Genomic DNA, 22,406 nt, shown 5'->3' on the forward strand with positions numbered 1-22,406 from the left:
GCCATGGGATTGCCTCCAAATTGAGCATGGGGTCACTCTAGATGCATCTGTGCTCCTCTTAGACACTAGATAGCCAGGGTGGCAGCTTGAACTTATTTCCTATCATGGTATCTTTTAAAGGAGTAAATTGACAGGAGATTTTTGTCAGGGTATTAATGACATTTAGACTGATGACAAGTATACCTTGAAAGAGGTGAAGCAATTATTTTCTTCTCTGAATTAATTTCCCCCCTTTCTCCCATAGCTCACTAACAGATTTGTAAGAACCTGACGTTGCCAAGTCCATTCTTTACATGAAAGGCCCCTGTCAGCCAGATTTGTTTTCCAGTCACTGCTCTAGCTTTTATATGAACCACACATCCTCATTATCCATCATGTCTCTGATGAAATGATAGACCAGGCACCAAAAACTCTGCTCAACTATTTCCTTTCACCCAAGGAAATGAATAACAAATATTTCCACCAAAAATCAAAAAGGAAATTTTTAGATTTTTCCTGACATGAAAAATCAAATACTATCTTTAATCTACTATGTCTCTAGGGGAAAAAAAATATCACCATTCATCCTGGGAATTAACAAAATAAGAGTCAGTTTTTATTACAAAATCACTATTGAGTCCTACTGTGTGCAAATACCTCTATTCATATGGGCTATGAGGAAGAAAATGAACTTAAGTATATTCTGTTATTTGGTTCTCCTTCTCTCCTGCACTCTTTAACCTATTTTTCTCTCTCTCTTTATCAACACAACTTCTTTTTCCTTTATCCCTCCAACCCCCTTGCACTATTCCAATTACGATCTTGTTGCATAGAGATAAATATATTCTGTTCTCTCTATGTCCAGAAAATAAGCCTAGGGCCAACTTTACACTTCCAAGAAAAACAACACACAAAAGCCTGATCTTTCCTTGAAGTGTATGAAGTGGCCTTAGGTAGAGGAGCTGATTCTCAGAGTTCTGTGTTTATGTTCAAGCCAGTGGACAGATAGAACAGGTACTCCTAATACTTCCTATGTGTCTGTGGACCACACACTGTTCAGAGGCAATGGGTCTTCAGAACCTCTCATGGGTTGATCATACAGAATTGCACCTCAATCCCAGATATCCATCAGAATCATCAGTAGGGCTTTCAAAATGAACACAAAGCAAGGGGAAGAAAAAAAAAAACAGCCTCAAAGGCAGGGCGATTTCCCTAAGACTCTTATTTGATAGGTCTTTGATGAGTCCTAGGAATCCTAGGTAATTCTAACACATAGCCAGGCTTAAGAGCCACTACCCTTCTGAGACCTTCCCAGCCACAGTGGGCCCTTCATATAAGTAATCCATATGATGCTTACAGTCATCAAGTACTTCCCTGTTCTCAGAAGCCTCATCCTAGACCAGTGGCTGATTTTTCTTTTAGCATTTCTCCAGAATCCTACCAAAGCAAAGAACAAACATGGTTGCTGCCCCTTGTCCTTGAAAGCTCGAGGACTCATGTTCAGCTAAAACTCTCGGTCTCTTAGCTCTGTTGCCATGATTGTGACAGGTGGAAAGACAGAGATAACTGTTGCAAAACCTGTGTGGAGCGGGCTCTAGACAATTCAGACTTGGTTTAAAAAGAGTCCAGGTCCGTGACCTCTAGGTCTCTGCACCCAACTTCATGGATCTAAGACCAGCTAGACCCTTCCTGAGCGGTGTCACCTGCAATCTGGCCTTCCCTCTCCCACCAGTCTGGGCTTTATAAGGCCTGGGAAGAGATGAAGTTAAGGGCAAAAAACAGAACAGATGATGAGGGAGGGATTTTACTTATCTTCTCTCGCTACTTGGTCACCCCGTCCCCACTCAGTCACTTCCAATCTTCATTCTCACCATGGTTTCTATGTTCCTGGCCCTCCTGCATTCTCACTGATAACACCTCACTCTCCCCCCTACATCTATAATGTCTCTTAGAGTTGTTCTGAATCATCTAACACTTGAGCAGTGTGATTCACATGGCTGCTTTCAAAAGCCTAGCTTAAGTCTAAGTGTTCTTGCTACCAACTAATCCTTCTGTCAAAAAGAAAAATAATTTTTTTTTTTTTTTTGAGGACAAAAAGTCTCTTCTGATCTGTGAATAGAAGCCAGGACCTGCATAGAGGAAGTACTACCTGGTCTACTTTCTCCCCATTATACAGAGAGTAAATTTATCACACGGACATTGATAGGATAACCGATTGGGACTGACAGTAAAACCAACTAGAGCTGCAAGAAACCACAGCAAAGATTTCCGGGCAAGAGGAGAAAGGCACATTAAAATTAGTGCCTTCTACCTGTGAGAAGTGGGAAAGACTAGAGATCTCTTCAAGAAAATAAGAGATACCAAGCGAACATTTCATGCAAAGATGGACTCAATAAAGGACAGAAGTGGTATGGACCTGACAGAAGCAGAAGATATAAAGAAGAGGTGGCAAGAATACACAGAAGAACTGTACAAAAAGATCTTCATGACCCAGATAATCACAAAGGTGTGATCACTCACCTAGAGCCAGACATCCTGGAATGTGAAGTCAAGTGGGCCTTAGGAAGCATCACTACGAACAAAGCTAGCAGTTGAGCGATTTCAAATCGTGAAAGATGATGCTGTGAAAGTGCTGCATGCAATATGCCAGCAAACTTGGAAAACTCAGCAGTGGCCACAGGACTGGAAAAGGTCAGTATTTATTCCGATCCCAAAGAAAGGCAATGCCAAAGAATGCTCAAAGTACCACACAATTACACTCATCTCACACGCTAGCAAAGTGATGCTCAAAATTCTCCAAGCCAGGCTTCAGCAATACGTGAACTGTGAACTTCCAGATGTTCAAGCTGCTTTTAGAAAAGGCAGAGGAACCAGAAAGCAAATTGCCAATACTGGCTGGATCATCGAAAAGGCAAGAGAGTTCCAGAAAAATATCTATTTCTGCTTTATTGACTATGCCAAAGCCTTTGACTGTGTGGATCACAATAAAATGTGGAAAATTCTGAAAGAGATGGGAATACCAGACCACCTGACCTGCCTCTTGAGAAACCTGTATGCAGGTCAGAAAGCAACAGTCAGAACTGGACATGGAACAACAGACTGGTTCCAAATAGGAAAAGGAGTGCATCAAGGCTGGATATTGTCACCCTGCTTATTTAATTTATATGCAGAGTACATCATGAGAAATGCTGGGCTGGAAGAAGCACAAGCTGGAATCAAGATTGCCGGGAGAAATATCAATGACCTCAGATATGCAGATGATACCACCCTTATGGCAGAGAGTGAAGAGGAACTAAAAAGCCTCTTGATGAAAGTGAAAGAGGAGTGTGAAAAAGTTGGCTTAAAGCTCAACATTCAGAAAACTAAGATCATGGCATCTGGTCCCATCACTTCATGGCAAATAGATGGGAAACAGTGGAAATAATGACTGACTTTATTTTTGGGGGCTCCAAAATCACTGCAGATGGTGACTGCAGCCATGAAATGAAAATATGCTTACTCCTTGGAAGGAAAGTTATGACCAACCTAGATAGCATATTAAAAAGCAGAGACATTACTTTGTCCACAAAGGTCCATCTAGTCAAGGCTGTGGTTTTTCCAGTAGTCATGTATGGATGTGAGAGTTGGACTGTGAAGAAAGCTGAGTGCCGAAAAATTGATGCTTTTGAACTGTGGTGTTGGAGAAGACTCTTGAGAGTCCCTGGGACTGCAAGGAGATCCAACCAGTCCATCCTAAAGGAGATCAGTCCTGGGCGTTCATTGGAAGGACTGATGCTGAAGCTGAAACTCCAATACTTTGACCACCTGATGTGAAGAGCTGACTCATTTGTAAAGCCCCTGATGCTGGGAAAGACTGAGAGCAGGAGGAGAAGGGGACGACAGAGGATGAGATGTTTGGATGGCATCACCGATTCAATGGACATGAGTTTGGGTAGGTGCCAGGAGTTGGTGATGGACAGGGAGGCCTGGCGTGCTGCAGTTTGTGGGGTTGCAAAGAGTCAGATACGACTGAGCGACTAAATTAAACTGAACCTGTGAGAAGAGGAGGAGGAAGACAGTGACTGGCTCAGAAATGTCAAGCATGGTTTACAATTTGAAAAAACTTACATCAAAATAAGCAAAACTACATCTCAGTTGTGCTAATATTTGACTCCTTCAATGGTTGGAGAAAAATCAATCAATCATTTCCCAGTGGGAGTGTGATGTGATAATATGGTACAGAAAAGAACACTGCAAACAATGAATTAGCTGAAAAAGAAATTAAACGATCCCATTTATGATAACATCAAACAACCACCACCTTAGGAAAAAATTTAGCCAAGGGGGTAAAATATTTTTACACTGAAGAATACAAGACCAATAATGCAAGAAAGTGAAAAAGACACAAATAAATGGAAAGGTGTCCTGTGTTCATGAATTAGATGTTAAAATATCTATACTACCCAAGGTCATCCATAGACTCAGTGCATTCCCAACCACGATTCCAATAGCATTTTTCATAGAACTAGAAAACATAATATTGACATTTGTATGGAACCAAACTATATTACAGCCTTTATCAAAACAGTATAGTATTGACAAAAAAACAGACAAGTAGACAAACGGAACAGAATTAAGAGCCCAGAAGTAAACTTATGCACACATGACCAACCAATACTTGACAAGAGAGCCAAGAATACTCAATGGGGAAAATACAGCCTCTTCAATACAATGCTGGGAAAACTGGATATTCACATGTAAAAGAATGATCTTACACCACTCAAAAATTAACTCAAAATGGATTAAAAACTTGAATGTATGACCTGAAACCACAGAAGGCCTGGAAGCAAACCTAGAGAAAAGCCTCTTAACACAAGTCTTGGCAATGCTTTTTTTTAAATTTGTTTTTGGATATGACACCCAAAGCAATTGAAACAAAATTAAAAACAAACAAGTGGGATTATATCAAACATAAACATTTGTTCACAACAAAGCAAATAATCAACAAAATGGAAATGGAGGAAAATTTGCAAATTATGAATCTGATAAGAGGTTACTCTTCAAACCATATAAAGAACTCAGACAACTCAATAGCAAGAAAAAACAAAACAAAAAATCAAAACAACACCCCCCCCAAAAAAAACTCCAAGTACTTCATTAAAAAATGGGCAAAGGACTTGAAGTGACATTTTTTTCCAAAAAAAGACACACAAATGGCCAATTACATGAAAAGGTGCTCATTATCACTAATCATTAGGGAAATGTTATGATATCACTTTATGCAGTTAGAATGGCTATTATCAAAAAGACGAGAGATAACAAATGCTAGCAAAGACACAGAGAAAAGAACCCTTGTGCACAGTTGATGGAAATGGAAATAAGTGCAGCTACTGTGGAAAACAGCATGGAAAACAGTATTTTAAATTCAAAAACTTTAAAATAGAACTAACATATGATTCAGCAGTCCACTTCTGAGTATTTATCTGAAGGAAATGAACAGACGATGTCAAAGAGATATCCACACTCTCCATGTTCAGTACAGCAATTTACAATTACCAAGACATGGCAACAACCTAACTCCATCAACAGAAGTGAATGGATAAAGAAAATGTGGTATAGTGGAATGCCATTCAGCCATAAATGAAGGAAATCCTGCCATTTGCAACAACATGGATGGACCTTGAAGGCACTAGGCTAAGTGACATAAGACAAATACTGTATAATCTCACTTACATGTGGAATCTAAAACAGCTCAAACTCATATCAAATGATATCAGATTTATGGTTACCAAGACAAGGGACTGGGAGTGGTGGAATTGGGTGAAGTTGGTTAAAAGGTATAAACTTCTAGTTTTAGGATAAATAAGCATTGGGGATACAATATATAACATCATGACTATAGGTAACGCTACTGTAGGTATGTTTGACAGTTTCTAAGAGAGTAAATCCTAAAAGTTCTTGTCACAAGGGAAAAAAATGATAATAATGTATATAAGAGGTGATGGATATCAACTAAACTTACTATGGTAATTGTTTTTCAATACAAGTATGCCAAGTTGTCTCAGTGTATACCAGTGTCATGTATCAATTATATCCCAATTAAACAACAGCAGCAACAAAAAGAATATTGCAGTGGATTTCTCCTCTTTATACTGGGAGGGATCACTGCTTGACTATGAAAGATTCTCAGAAACCTGAAGAAGTAACTATGTTATCTACAGAGTCTGCAGTGAGAGAGAAACTCAGAGGAACAGAGAGTCTCGATTGAAAGCAGTAAAGAAATTCCTGGTAATTTATCACTGTCTAATAATCAATATGCTTCTATATATACCTGTTTATGCACTTTTAAGATCTTCCTTAATACACTAGAAAAATGTGCCATGAAACCAGAGGGTGGAAAGGATATATTGAAGGGATCCCCTAAATGCTTTTTAAATAAATGGAGAAAGGACAGCCCAATACAGTGTAACAGGAAACCTGTCACCTCAAAGAGTAAAAATAGTTTCACAAGTGCTCATGTTTTAATAAGGCAGAAAAATTAGTAAGGCTGAAATTACACTAGACTTATCATTGTGAACTTTAAATTCATGTTATTCATAAAAATGAAGTCTTGATCACTATGTGCTTTAAGTAATATTTCTTTTCGGTATCATACCAAATGCTTCCTTCCTGCCAGTCATGGTGGGGTCAATCTAACATATAGCTCTCACCACAAAATCTAATCTCTAATATTATTTGCTATGAATTCAAAGAGTCATGCAATTTCATGTCTGTGACAAAAAAGAAAAAACAGTTAAGATGGGCCTGGGCTACCTTACACCCGCAAGGAAACGAGGCTGCTCTCAAAGACCTCAGCAGGAATGCTAAAAGGGCTAATGAGCACCCCCTTGGGCCAAACAGAGGGGGTCTGAGCACCACAGAGAAAGTGCAGGCTGCATTTTGGCACATGTCAGGTACCTGCAGAGAGGTGTGAGACTAAGATGATACTAAAGCAGGAATGCAGTGACATGTGAAAGTGTCGCCATAACATATACGTGAGATCCTATCAGACTTACAGCAGGGATTCTAAGCTCAAATTATGATAGCCCTATATCGATGTTATTTTTCACTCACTAGGTTATTAAACGAAAGTAGAAAGTAGAAAGTCTGTTTAGAAAGTGGGAGAACACTGGAGTGGTGTGTTTGGTTCTTGCACTGATTTTAACAACATAGTGACCCAAGTTGACCCTTATTGGTGAACTATCATAGGGATCACTTAAAAAAAAAAATCTGTTATGAAGAATTGTAGGTGCTCCATCTGGGACAAGAATGGTGCACAAGGCCTCATGAATCACAAACGGGACCTTCTGGAGTCAGGTGGTCCCAGCTTCAAGGAGCCTGGAGACCATGTGTGGGAGGCAGAGTCTGAGCCTTCCCTGCTCTTGAGGACCCTGGGATTTGAAGGAAAAAACTGGCTTCAACCTGAGACTCCTGTCCTAGATCAAGTGAGCATACTTAAAATAGATCTTACAGATTTGGATGTCTCTTGTTTTGGAGGGATACATACAGGTATATATGGTAAAAACAAGATCATCTGGGGATGGGTGTACCTATGTTTTGTGCTAGACTTGAGTATAAGCTAAAGTAGCCCTTACTGGATGAAACAAGAGTGAATGTTTATGGAAATCTCTTAATTCATTTGGGATGTTTCACAATAAACAACCACCAGGACATCACCCTTCAGAGGAGAGATTTAAGCAACTGAGTTTTCACCATAATTTAATGCAAGAAATCAAATGGAGGCTTTTTTTCTTCTATTAAAACCATACTTTAGTAGCAGAGTATTACAGTGGATGAATAAATAAAATAAAAAGGATAGACACAAATAGATTCCTATTATATAGGAAGATAAGTTTGGAAAGACAAGTGTAAATGTGAAGGAATGTTGTGAATGTTGATTGATATTTTATTCTTCACAAGAAAGAAAAATCTCAAGGTTCATTAACAGGATTAAAATGAAGTGAATGCATTTTTGAAAAAAGTATACAAGTCAGTGAGTCCTTACGGACAGGCAGCAAAAGCGGGGAAGGGACTGGCAGAACTCAGGAGAATTTTATATTCCTGCAAGCACAAAAGAACTAAGTGAAACAAGAAATCAGTTGCCAACTGACCTGTTAGCTCTGGGATTCAGCAAGTGAACTTATTCCTGGTTGTCCTGGGAATAGCTCGATCTAATAAAATCTAATGAAAAATTACAAACTAAGTCAATAGCATTAGAGGTGCCGCAACTATGGCCTAGGTAGCTCCATTTGTGGGAGAGATACTAAAAATACTTTAAGAGGGATTTGTGCTCTAGGAAAAGACTGAGGTTTTGAGACAAGGAATTGGAGTTTTATATAAACAGGTTAACTTAACAGTGCATTCTTTTTTTCAGTTTTCTTTCCTCATGATTAGAATACTGATGTTTTAAAAAATGAATTATAGTTGATTTACAATGTTGTGGTTGGTTTCAGGTATATCATAAAGTGATTTGGTTTTGTGTTTGTGTGTACAAGTGTCCATTATTTTTCAGATTCTTTCCCCTTAAGTTATTATTAACACAAAATATTCAGCAGCATTCCCTGTGCTGTATAGTAGATCCTTGTTGTTTGTCTATTTTATATATAGTAGTGTGTATCTGTTAATCCAAAACTCCTAACTTCTCTTTCCTTCCCCACCCTTTCTGGTAACCATAAGTTTGTTTTCTATGTCTGTAAGAGACTGCATCCTTGAGAGAGCCTGCGAATACCACAGTCTTATTTTTTTCTCCCATCGACACTGACTGAAATGAGTGTAGTCAATAAATCATGGATTTGTGTATCCCTGTTGCCCCACACACTGAAGCGGCTGCCCAGAGGGAACAATGAACTGGGAATAGCCGTTGCTCATTCTTCTGGTGACGCAGGCCAATCACTTGGGGTCAGAGAACTGCAACTCCTGATGTCCAGACACCTGGGCCTTAGCATCACCCCCTGGCCCTTAGCATCACCTAGGGCTGAGGCCTGCCTGGGTACAATGCAGGAGTAGAATAAGGAGTTGAATTCATCATGAAGTTTACAACCCTGAGGGGAGGAGGAGGTTTGAAAATGTTAGCATCTTGTTAAATATCCACCCTCCATTTTCCCCTTTATTGAAAATGGATGAAATTGGTATAGAAACATGTTACTGGACCATGTTAAAGGCTGAGAGAAAGAATGGTGAATTTGAGATACTGTAATATATGAAGTTATTTTTTTTCCAAAGTCTGTGTAAATCCTAAAATTGGATCAGGGTTTCCCAACAGTCCCTTTAGCAAGCTGACATGGAAATATCCCCACTAGGGTAGGGTATAAGGTAAAGTTTCTGGGGTTGTAACATGGGGAAACAGTCCTACAAATTACTGGGGCAAAATGCCTGGTCCTCTCGCCCCTGGAGCTGTGTCCTGAATTGAATGAACATGAGGCGAGCTGCATTAACTTACAGAATCAGCACCACGGATAGCTCCACCTGCTTGACTGACTGAAGGTGCCTCAAGAATGATAATTCATTCATCCGTATCCACTAATAAGATAAAATCTAGAGATTTTTGTACTCCAGCTATAATTTTGAAACTTCTAACACCAAGTCATAAGCTTAAGAAAAGGGACAACTATTTAAAGATAAACACATAGTTTAAAGAAAAAAAAGTCATGCATTCATCTTACCTTTCTTTCACCAGAGACATGAAAACAGGTATTTTTCAGTAGTGATCAAGCCATAAGTTTTCATCACTGCCAAGCCCCACCCAGAGAGCCGAACTGAGGGGGCTCAGGAAGAGGAAACACCTCCTCAAGCAAATTCCCAAAGGCTGTTCTTTGCAGAAGCCTGCATAGGGCTGGCCACACTGACCCAGACACAGTTTTGAATTCATTCTCAGGAGAAACATCTTGCTTCTCCTGCCCACTGCCCTTTACCTTATAAAAGTAGATGAGCAGCAGAGAAATGCGGGCAGGGAACCCAACCCCTAGCTCCACATCACCAATTGCCGCAGGTGATTCTTAATAATGTGCTGTCTTCACTTGTCTCTCCATACCGAAAACATGGGAGATACAACTGGTGCCTGGGAATGCAGAGCCCCCTTCCTTCCATCATGGAGCTAAGACCCAGAGGAATCCATCAAGGGAGATGTGAGTACCTACTACCAACAAGGGCACTGACCACCTGGGTTTCATCAAAACATTTGTCGGAAATAAGCTAAAACACATCTCTGGTGTTTGACTGGAATTACTTAGAACATAAAGTCCACAAGCTGTACATGAAAACAGGCCTGAGGGGTTCACAAGTTCAAGAACTGGTGCAATTTCAACAATAGGACCAAAATGGATCATCCATGGTTGCCAATCTTATATTCGGCCCAATACATTTTGCATTAAAAAAAAGAAAGCTATCACCTACTATCACTACAATTTTCAAAAAGAAAATACACTAGCTTTATTACAATTATGTTATAAAATACTAAGAAGGACATAATCATTATGCTAAATGAAATATGTCAGATAAAGACAAATACTGTATGATGGCACTTATACATAGAATCTAAAGAACACAGCTAACTAGTGAATATAACAAAAAAGAGGCAGATTCATAAAAACAGAGACAAACTAGTGGTTACTATTTGGGTGGGAGGTACAAATTACTGGGTGTAGGATGTATGGTACAATATGGGGAATATAGCCAATGTTTTCTAATGTAGCTGTAAATGGAGTATAACAGTTAAAATGTTATAAAAAGTAAAATGTTTTTTAAAAAAGCCATAATCACAGAAAATAAGAAAGGCAGACCTTTCCATTTATAAACTTTGCTTAATGAAACAATTCATACATTTTCTCTACTTCTAAATTTCCCTGATGACTTGCAAATTCTTCCTCAAGGATAGACATTTGTCTTGGAAGCGAGTCCAAAGATGCTCAGGAGTCAATAATGTAGTTCAGAAGCCCCGTCTTGCAAACGTGCAGAACAAGGCCCAGAGAGCTGCAATGCCCGGGCCAGAATGCCCGGTCCCTTCCTGCACTTTCCTCCCTTCCATCAAAGCAACATCTCCGGACTGAGGAACAAGGCTCAGCCGCTCCTTTCTCCCTCTCACTACCAGCCTAAGTCTCCGCTACAGGAGATGCCAGGTAAAAAGATACATCCTTCCTTTAGCTTTCCTCCTCTTCTTCTACAAAGCAGGAATGCTTTTATCCTCCAAACTCCCGAAACCTTGTTCTTATTCTTGCTTTCTTTCCATTGATTCCATTCAGTCATTCCAGATCATTCCATTTAAAAACCAAATATTAGTAATCATAACATTGGGACATGGCTACACAGTTTTTACTCCAGTGAGGATTAAAGCACCAGTTGAGATCAGGGTTTCTCTGGTACCAAGTTAATTTTTCCTTACTAGAATTTCCAAATACGTGCTTACATTAAACTTTCATGAAACGAAAATAAATAAGAGGTCTTTTCCTCCAGCTCATTCAATTTTCCCTACAAAAATATAATTTAAACCCTGGTAGTTATGAAAGTAAATTTCACAATCAAAGGGAAGTCTAATAAATCACCTGAAAGGTTTCGATTCTCCCAGGATCTCTTGAATTTCCAAATGTGCTTCATTTTTAAAAGGTAAGCAAATCTCTTGAAAGATTTCCCCTAATTCAACTATTCAATAATTTAGGATTAAATAAAATTCCTAAAAATGTAGCTGAAATTCATCTCTGCCCCTTCAACTGGTTATTTCTTTTTAAAGTTCAGCAAATTTCTCTTCAAAATATCTCATGTAAGAATACAACTATTTACCTCTTAGTATGTTCCAGAGAAAGTTTAAGTACTCCAATTCCTCCTCACTCCTCTAAGAAATTTTAATGAAGATGTTTAATTTTTTGCAATTAAAATGTAAAGAACACTTGCCTCCAACCTGGGCTGGTGGTAAAATAATTAGCCTCCAACTAATAAAAATAAATGAAAAAAATAATAAATAAATAAAACGTAAAGAGCACACACACACAAACATACACAACCACTGAAAACTACTACCTCTAGTCTAGCCCTGGGGAAGAAGCTCAATCTTTCTAAGACAACTTAGGTCATTAGGACATGACTATACTCACAGAGCAATTGAATGTCCACAGCAACAATGAGAGGAGTTTCAGGGTTTATGTAACATCAACCAAGCTATATGTTATCACATTAGCAAAATAACCCCAAGATGACACAGGCATATTTATTCTAAGCAGGAGGTACTGACTTCAGCATGGAAAAAAAAAAAAATCCACTGAAGAAAAGGCTATTCCAATAAAGCTCAAACATTATATTCAGAAAGTAGTAGATATGATAGAGTCTGGAGCTTTAAAAATTAATTCTGTGGCCTCTTTACTTTAAAATGCTTCTACTCAGGATATGAATAAATGTAAAAAGCTAGTTAACTTTAATGGTTATTCTTAACTGTTGAAATTAACATTTGATTTTTCTGCTGGTTCACTCTGGGGATGCTGCACGAAAAATGGGAAATATCCAACTAGCTTTTTCCATTTTTATTATGAGTTCCAGCTTTCCAGAGGAGCAGAGCTGGACTTGCGTAATAGACTAGGTGAGTCTAAAGCTTGGAGGAAGGCAAGGCTGCACACTTCTGTCACCTTACCGACTTGAAACCTATGGCCACAGGCCATCTAGACCACAGTCAGAGGGAAAAAGACTTTAGAAACAATTTTCAATATCTTGAAGGAAAAGAAAAAATGAGTCCACAGGCAAGCCATCCTTGCAATTTCAGAGCAGCAGTTTAACAAGTTTCTTAGCAACAAATTTCTAAGTGTGCAGGCACCTCTAATTCCACCAGACCGAGGTGTGTGATGTGGTGGTGCTTTTTTCAATTGCAGAGGCACAGAGGATGGAAACGGCCTTGAACACTCACAAGTGAAAAGCCTAGCTCATTACAAATACAGCTAGAGTCAGCTGTCTATGCAAAGTACACATACAATAAAGGAGTGAATAACAAACCCATTCCAAGAGGTCACTGGGCTAGCAAAATCAAACACAAAACAGTCAATATATATTTGAGTGTGGACCAGTCCTGCTGAAAGAGTTCAAGTCATCTGAGGAATCTGCTGATACTCAGAAGAGCAAAAACCCCAATGGGAATAAAATTCCTACCTGGTGAATATTTTGTGATTTCAGCTAGGAGTAAGCAGCGGCATTAGATGTAAAAGTTTGTTTTTACTTTTCCAGTACTGTGCTGATGTCATCAAGAAACTGGCAAACACACTACATGCTGTAGCCTAAATTTGTCTGCAGCACTTTTTTTTTTTGTAATTACATTTATGCAAGAAAATCCACCCAAGGAAAATGGTCAGTACCTACATCAGAAAATTTGGAATTTCTTTTTCTTAGAAATATTGCAAGCAACCAATTAGACTTTTCCTTTTACCAAAGAGGAGTTTTCTTACCATGAAGTAAGGTCTTCCAGATGGCAAATTTTAATGATATCATGTTATCAAAAGGCCAGCTCAACAGCATGAGCTACTTGGGCACATTTTCATTAGTATTATTTTATCAGAGAAACATTTAAATCCATTATATCAGCATAAAATTATAAAATAGCGTAATGAGAGAATAGTAATGAGGGGAAAGAAAGAAGAGAAGGGACATGGTTTGATGACAATTTGGTCTGTGAAAAAAATACATTAAAAACCTTAGTTTGGAGATTTTTCATTATTGTAAAATTTCTGAAAATAATATTTGGCTCTTGAAGAAAGAAATTCTGTCAAGACTACAGAATACCTCTCGTATTCTTCCATAAGAAGATTTATAGACTATTCATGTCTCAAAAAAAATTAAGACCATGTTGTCATCACTTAGAGCTTTAGGGTTGCTATTATGGATGGAATTTGAAAAATCCTCTCTGCTCACACCAAGGCAGAAAGAGAATAAAACCATTTACCCATCTACCTAATATTATGGGAGCCAGGGTCTCCAGAATAACGACTAATACAAACAAGTTAGTTTCCACAACTAATTAGTGATGGGCTATTGTCACGGGGGGGGGGGCTTCCCACGTGGCGCTAGTGGTAAAGCATCTGCCTACCAATGCAAGAGGCATAAGAGACACAGGTTTGATCCCTGGGTAGGGAAGATCCCTGAAGGAGGGCATGACAACCCACTCCAGTATTCGTGCCTGGACAATCCCACAGACAGAGTGGCCTGGCAGGTTACAGTCCATAGGTTGCAGAGTTGGACAAGACTGAAGCGACTTAACGTGCAAAATTCCAGTAGGTGGCAGTTCTAGCACTAAATCACCTGACAGCTTTGTCACCAAAACTGGCTGCCATTAGCAAATGTGAGCGAACTCTAACATGAAGCAAACTGTAAAGAGGTGGTTTTAGTATATAAACTCAAGCTTTTGTATATAAGAGCGATTTCACCAAACAGGTTTGGTGATTCTATTAATATAGAAGTAGTATTTTTTTTTATAGTGGGTGTGGATGACCAGCCATAGGTGACAAAACGAAGTGGAAGCATCCCAAATCAGCATGTTATTTTTCTCCCTTTCAAAATAAAAAGCAGGATGAAGTTAAACAAGTCAAGAATTTAATACTGTGGTATCTGGATCTTCCCAGTTAGGCAGCGGGCAGGCAGGCATGGGTAGCATCCCTGGGATGAACAAGCTGACAGGCGCTGGCCCTGGAGAGGGGAGGTCCTGAGTGGGAGCGCCGTGGAGGTACTTGGAGAGCTTGATGCAGTGGCTTCTTAACACCTAGTTCAGAGCAAGTCCAGACTTGGAAACCTAATGTGGTGATTCTGGCACATTCTGACTACCCCAGCTGTAAGGCATACATGGGCAAGTCCTGGGACTGACATCCCAAAAGAGGCAGAGGTGTCTTTGTACTTCTCCAAAGGAAATCTGATGTGTCCTATTTTAAAGGTGCAACTAACACCTCCTGTTAGGTTTGACTCATCAAATGATTTCTTTCTTTTAAATAATGGCAATGGGGATGAAGTTTATTTAGAATTGTCTACATAGTTCCTCCATCAGTCTTGTTCCCTTCCCCACACACATACCAAAGTAAGTTCTCACTCTGGCTGTTTTCTGACAATAACGGAGGGAAGACAAAAACCTCGGAAAACTGAGACGCTACCTCTGGTTGATGGGGGTTGTCCCTTCTCTTCTGTAATATACAGATGATGGGGGAATCTCAGGGCCCCAGGAATAAAGAGGTAAGGCTCTGATTGGCCTTCTTCATTCCAGAAATTCCCACAAGATCTCTTGAATCTGGGCACAGCCAGAATTCAAACTTTAGACAACAGGCTTCTAATTACCCTCCTCAGCATCTGTTTTGATTTGTTCATTACCTAACCACGTCAGGGGAGGTGCATCTTTAGCAGATTCTTTTTTTAAATGATGTTGTCACCTTTCTGTGACTAAATTTTCTCTGACTTTATAGGAAGGATGAATGCTTTGAATTTGGCTACAAGGTAAGAATCTCATGACACATACTTTAAATAAAACCTACGTGCACACAGCAATATGTAAGATTATGCCTCCTGTGGCTGTTTACAAGGTCACACAATGCCAGGAGGCAAGCTCTAGCTTCTCAGAAAACATGTACACATCATTTCTGAGCATGACAAATGTGCCACCACACGTGTGCATTTCTTGAGCAACTGTGCTGTATGTAGTACGCCCTGCTCATAGACAGGGGCAAGTGAAAGGAGTCTGAAGCACCTCTTAGTGCTAAAGGGACCATCTCATAATTAAGTGTTGCTCAGCTGCTAAGTTGTATCTGACTCTTTGCAATCCCATGAACTGCAGCTTCCCTGTCCTTCACCAACTCCTGGAGTTTGCTCAAACTCCCATCCATTCAGTCAAGGATGCCAACCAACCATCTCACCCTTGTTGGCCCCTCTCCTCCTTCCCTCAATCTTTCCCAGCATCAGGGTCTTTTCCAATGAGTCAGCTCTTTGCATCAGGTGGCCAAAGTATTGGAGCTTCAGTTTCAGCCTCAGTCCTTCCAATGAATATTCAGTGTTGATTCCCCTCATAAGTAATACAGGGAATTAAAAGACCCCCTCATAGTGAGTGTATCTGTGAGAGAGGTTCTTATAGAAACAGTGTCTTTCCAGGTCACAGCTTCCAATCAAGTTTAAAAGGCTGACGGTGCATTTGCATTCTAGAGATTTTAGAATCTGAAGTCAAGGATGATCTTATACAACCATAACATTCATTCTTTTTACATATGTTGCATCTCCCTTTTTTTAAGTAGTAAAAGTCTGACAGTGATTAAGTCAACTTTTAGAGAAAACTGGAGCCCTTATCAGGAGTGCGGCTGGTCACTGCGTTAATCAAGGTCTTTCACTTTTAGAAGCATTATATTCATTCATGTCAAAACTCATTTGTAGTTATATGGCCCTCGATTTAACACGCAGCTGGTCATATAGCATGGGAATCTCCTCCCTTTGAGGCATTTGAATATGCCTGAAGGATCTGTGACAGGAGGAAGCAGACCAAGAGATGAAAAGAGGAACCAATATTCACTTCCACACCCATCGGCACTTGTCAACACTTCTGTAATTCTCACCTGATCCTATGAGGGAGGTTGCATTTTGAAGGTGTGGAAAGTCAGGTACAGAAAGTGGAAACGATCTGTCCTAGAAGTCACTTGCTCCTGCACAGCCTGGACTGAAAACACGTCTACGTCTACCTGACTCCAAAGATGGAGCTTCTCTCACTGCACATGCTGCTAGTTTTGTGTTCAGACTCATTGCTATAGGATGATGAAGACTGAGGACTCAGAGGGAGATGCTGACATCCTTTTTAGTTCCCCGTCCTGCTGAAGGTGGCTGGGGACCTCATACACTGTAGGTTCCATTAATATAAAAATATATCATATTTGCATGCAGGGATTTTACATCAAAGTCCAGCTATTTAATTGGCCACAGTGCCAAGCATCCATCTCTTGGTAATATTCCCCAGAATAACATCAGACAGGATTTAAACAGAAGTAAAGTGACCCGAGGATGAGCTTACGAGGGTGGGCTCTGAGGGACAGTGACATCCTCTGCCCCCTGGGGCCTTCTCACAATTCAGTTTCCTTTTCAACATAAAGTTGAGTCCTAGGTGCTACTGGCTATAGCTAAGGATGTTTCAATAATAAACCCTCTGTTGTGAAACCAAGGTGGACACCTCTGTTTTCTTTGTTACTGAAAGGAATTGCTGCAGAACCACCAATCCCTGCAGAAAGACTTCTGTATGCTCATCATAGGAATAAACAAAAAACCAATATCATTTTTAAAAAGTCCAATTGCTATGCAGCAGTGAACAGACACACAAAGACCAATTTATGCCCAGGAGGAAAAATGACACTCTTCAAAGCATCCCGTCTGGTGGTAGTGATGATCATTAGTGTAAGTAATATCCATTTAAAAGCAGTAAATGTCTCTTTCCAAACAGAATGGACTGGCATGCAGAGGAGGTGTCAACCCACTCAAACATCCCTGGGCTCCCCAGAGAATCATTATGGTCTGTTGTGTTACTCACTTCCTTCTTGATTTTTCTTCTTTTTTTCTTTTTCTCCCCTGCTGAATATTATCATTTCAAATCAAATTAAGTACTAATAGTAAGTGCGCACAGCAATCACTTCAGAAAAGCAAAACATTCAGACTCAAGAGGTTATATGAAAAATATTATTCCTCATAACAAAGATTGAGAGCGCAGATGGAATTGTGAGAGAGTTCCAAGAGGGTTCTAGCAACTGAAGCTGCTATTTGGGTAACTAGTGGAGCCACCAACAAATAATAAAATCTAAATCTTTTAAGGCAGTGCCCTCTCCTATCTGTGCTTCAGCTCTCTTTTCAAGTCTCCTCCTTCTAAGACCTCCAGTTATTAATTACAATAGAAGTAATATATCAGGATGGGAAGTAACTATTAGATCTCTCTTCTCTTTGGTAAAATAGCACAAAACAGCAATACAGCACATCGGAAATTCTAGAGTCTGACTCAATACGGTGATTGTTATTCAATGACTATTTAACCATAAAAATGTCATGGATTGCTTATTTTAGACTGGGGTTTTCAAAGAGACTGGATCCTCCAATAAGACTTAACCTATTCGTCTTTAAATACTGTAAATTAAAGATGGTCCCTGAAATATATAACTACATGGAGTAAACTTCTGCTAGAACATGGATGGTAATTATAGGTATTAGACATATAATCCAAAACTATGCATTCAATCTTATTAAACTGGTCTTTCTATTCTATATGGAAAATGAATTATGTATTCTTTTTCAAATGACAAACCAGGACAAGACTATTATTAAAGTTCCTGGCAACAAAGAAGAGCAAGGATTATAACCAGAACTTTTCAGTTGACTTTGACACCTGCAGGATTCCCTGAACTCCACAAATTAGATGGTAAAGACAAAGAAGTCCTTTGAAATGCAATTTGTGAACAAACAAGATAAGGGAATGCCCATGAGATAATTATCCAGTTAGCGTAGCTTCTATCTTCCCAATTTCTATCCTGGGGCCATATGTTGGCAGGGTCTAGCTGATCTTGGTTGACACTGAAAGTGGTGATATTCCAAATCAACCAGGTTTTCCTCACCAAAGATGCCTATAAATCATGAGTTAATTATCTTGGAGGAAAAGTGAGCAATTAAAAAGTAATTTATTTCACTTCATTGAAATGTTTGAGGGTGTGTGCCTAAGGCAGAAAGGTTGGGGGTACTGAGGTCAATGTCAGGGGGAGATAAACTGCAAAAGAACAAAATCTCACCTGTGTTAATGCTCTAAGGAACAAAACAAAGCTATTTTCAGGTGGTTGATGAAAGCATATTATTCTAAACCAAAACAGTGAAGAATCACAAATGTTGGTGTTAAGGACCCTAGCAAATTAATCAATTACATTTCCTAATTTTATAGATGAGAACACTATGGTCCCAAGAGATTAAAAGATTTATGTAAGATCACATTAAGAGCTGAAAGATGACCTAAATGTAAATATTGGTTCTCTTGGGGCTACAGATATTGTCTCTTCTACCACCAATGAGACACTTCATTATATATGAGTTCATTCAAGTCAAATAATAAACTGTGCTAGGTACTGTAAACATTCCTACCTACACACACTACCGAGTGTAGAGAATTATACTTGCAATTATAGCACACAGTAGTAAGAACTCTTCATTGAGTGTTGCTCAAGCAAGGGCACTCATCCTAGACTTTCAGGGTCAACTTATAGGCTTCTCTGTTGACCTAATATTTAGGCTTGTTCTTTGAAAGAGAAGTAAAGGTCATATAAGGGAAGAGAGAGAGGAGGAGAAAGCTGTTCTAAATGGAGGGAAGAGCTGACACATATGATCTGAGGCAAGGAGAATGGTTATGTTTGAGGAAGTGAAAAGAATTCAATGTGGTTGGATGACTGAGTGTTTGGGAAGATGTGGGGAGAAACAGGACAGGCAAGGTGAGCAGGACTCACCAAATCCTGAAGTTCTTTATGCCCAGTTAAGGAATATGGGATTTCATTCATGGTAATGGGCAGAAAGACAATTTTTAAATGGTAAAGTATAATGATTAGGTCTATATTTTGTAAACAGCATTATGTCAGCTTAGGGAAAATAAAATAGTAGGTGAGGTAAGCACAGAAGGAATCAGAGTGGTGAGTCTGATGTAATAACCCAGAAGATACAGGATAGTCATCTAATACAGTATCTAAGGGGCGTGGGAGAGTGGTGTCTGCATGTGAGATATTCAGTTCATGGAATTAGAATATTTGAAATGATAAATGAATGTAACTAGGTGAGTCATTAGGGAAAGGGTCAAAAATTATTCTGAAGTCTATGGTCAATGTCTTGCCTGGGAGACCTTTGGGAAGCCATTATCCCTCAGTTAAAGACTGGGAAAAAATTTTACTGACAATAGAAACTTAAGACAGCTCTGTATTTGCTCATCTTGAGTGAAACCGTAAAGATCTGGGATCATATCAATGACTCTGAATTCTATAGGAAATCCTCTCCAAATGGCTGTAACCTGGCTGTGCTTCATTGGCATAGTCATAAATCTCTGATGAGACTTTTCCAAGAAAAAAAGAGACAGCCTAACAGATACCGCCCCCCTCCCCTTCCCAAGGCCCTTTCAGCATCTCCATATATCCTGGTGGATTACGGGATCAATGACCTATGCCCCGCTCAGGCAGCATTAAGGTGATCTAATCTATTTTCTGGTGGAAGCTGGTTAACCCAAAGGAAGTAGGGCTGCTGAATAAGAGGAATATGAGGATGGATTCAAGGAAACTGGAAAACCAAGGTTTTCTAGTTCAAAACTGGAGGAATGAAATGAAGTGTGTACTTTTGGGCTATGGTGTGTCCCAAAGCCTCCCTTCCCAGGACATAATTCAGGTACTCACCCCTTCGCCACCATTTTCACCTGTGTTGGCAAGCATCTCCTGCAGGGCTCTGACAGAGAGGGACTGTTCCAGCACAAAATTGCAGACGCAGAGATCTGGAGGAACATACTGTGGAAATAAAACCAGAATGAGGATACCCACTCACGTCAGTTGGGGATCAGTCATGCAGGAACATCTCAAGGGCAAAGAGCCTATGAATCAAAGTAACATTTGATGGATGGATGGATGAGTACAAAAGGCAGATTTTTCTTGTTCATGCTAAGATGAGTTTCAAGCTGGATTCTAAAGTAGGAAGAGAAGAAAATCCCAAAGTCTCAAGGGAACAGTGACCAAGATGTCAGGATCAACTTGAGTGAGGGCTGGGGGCAAACAGGGAACACTACACATACAGCCTTACTGAAGCAGGGAAGGCTGACTGACACCGATGTCTGGGTGGGACCAAAGGAAGAAAGTCACTGGGATCTCATCCATAATAATTTGTAAGCAGACAAGACCAAAACATGGCTTTCAACAACAGTGACCAAAATAGTGAATCCATGTACTTGTTCAGAAAATTTGGATACCACAGTGTAAAAGGAGCTACAATACATTTAATCCTGAACAAAGAAATGTCCAGAACTATAAGAACTGATCACCCCTACAGCAATCATTCTACATCATTGCTCAGGTAATACCATGATATTCTCAAACATTTCTCAAAAACAAAGATAGCCTTCTCTGTAGACTGTAGTAACACCTAATGCTGAGTACTTTTCTAGGCCAGATATTTTTTTCCCCAATTATTTTTATTAGTTGGAGGCTAATTACTTTACAATATTATAGTGGTTTTTGCCATACATTGACATGAATCAGCCATGGATTTACATGTGTTCCCCATCCTGAACCCCCCTCCCACCTTCCTCCCCATCCCATCCCTCTGGGTCTTCCCAGTGCACCAGCCCTGAGCACTTGTCTTATGCATCCAACCTGGACTGGCAATCTGTTTCACACTTGATAATATACACATTTCAATGCTGTTCTCTCAGATCATCCCACCCTTGCCTTCTCCCATAGAGTCCAAAAGTCTGTTCTATACATCTGTGTCTCTTTTTCTGTCTTGCATATAGGGTTATCATTACCATCTTTCTAAATTCCATATATATGCATTAGTATACTGTATTGGTGTTTTTCTTTCTGGCTTACTTCACTCTGTATAATGGGCTCCAGATATTGTTTTAAGTGCTTTGCTTTAAGTGATTTCCTTTAATCTACACAACTATTTCATGTATAGATATTATTAGTATTTCAGCTTACAGCAAAGGAAATTAAGACACAGAGAACATAGGTCATCTGTCCAAGGTGATGGCTTACACTTAGATGAGTTGGATTCAAATCCATACATCTAACTCTATTCCTGCTGCTGACAACAACACTGCAGATCTTTTCCACAATTAGAATAATTTCATTCAGAAAATATTTAAGTATTATATTTCTGTAAGACACAGTGCTTGGTATTCAGAAAGATACAAAGACATGCAAACAAAATCACTACCCAGTTCCACGATGCACCATTTTCCTTGGGAATACTGCCACTTACATTCACCTTTCACACCAAACCTTTGTATCCCCTGTGATATTGGCATCACGAGAGTAACAGGAATGAGGGCCAGAAGTCACCCACAGCTATGTCTAACACTCAGACAGGCAACGTTGCTTTCATGGACCTTCAACGTAAAAGCTAAAGCAAACCTGCTGCTAAAGCAGAGACAAGCCCTCTGATTTTCATCATTTTCATTTATAAAATAAATATTATGGAATCACCAATCTTTAAGTTCTCCTCACTTTCCAAGTGTTTGTACCTTCTTCCTCCTCCTCAACCTCAATGCCCTAAAAAAAAAAAAATGACGTCCCTCTTGTTAGACTTGCTCGCTCCTTCCCTTTAGTAAAGTTTGAACATCCCCTAAGCCAAGAGTGGGCTTCCCCAGTGGCTCAGCAGTAAAGAATCTGCTTGCACTGCAGGACATGTGGAGAACTGGGTTCAGTCTCTGGATTGGGAAG

General features: G+C 39.6%; 1 protein-coding gene across 1 annotated transcript in view; it reads right to left on the reverse strand.

Moving 5' to 3' along the window:
- The window catches only part of RYR3 (ryanodine receptor 3), a 546,114-nt gene that overhangs the window by 318,669 nt on the left and 205,039 nt on the right, over positions 1-22,406 (reverse strand). Inside the window, 1 exon segment of the mRNA XM_070468944.1 lies at positions 20,370-20,477. Within this exon segment, the coding sequence (XP_070325045.1) occupies positions 20,370-20,477 (108 nt within the window).

This window comes from Odocoileus virginianus, chromosome 6 (genome assembly GCF_023699985.2).
Source record: "Odocoileus virginianus isolate 20LAN1187 ecotype Illinois chromosome 6, Ovbor_1.2, whole genome shotgun sequence".
Taxonomy (NCBI): domain Eukaryota; kingdom Metazoa; phylum Chordata; class Mammalia; order Artiodactyla; family Cervidae; genus Odocoileus; species Odocoileus virginianus.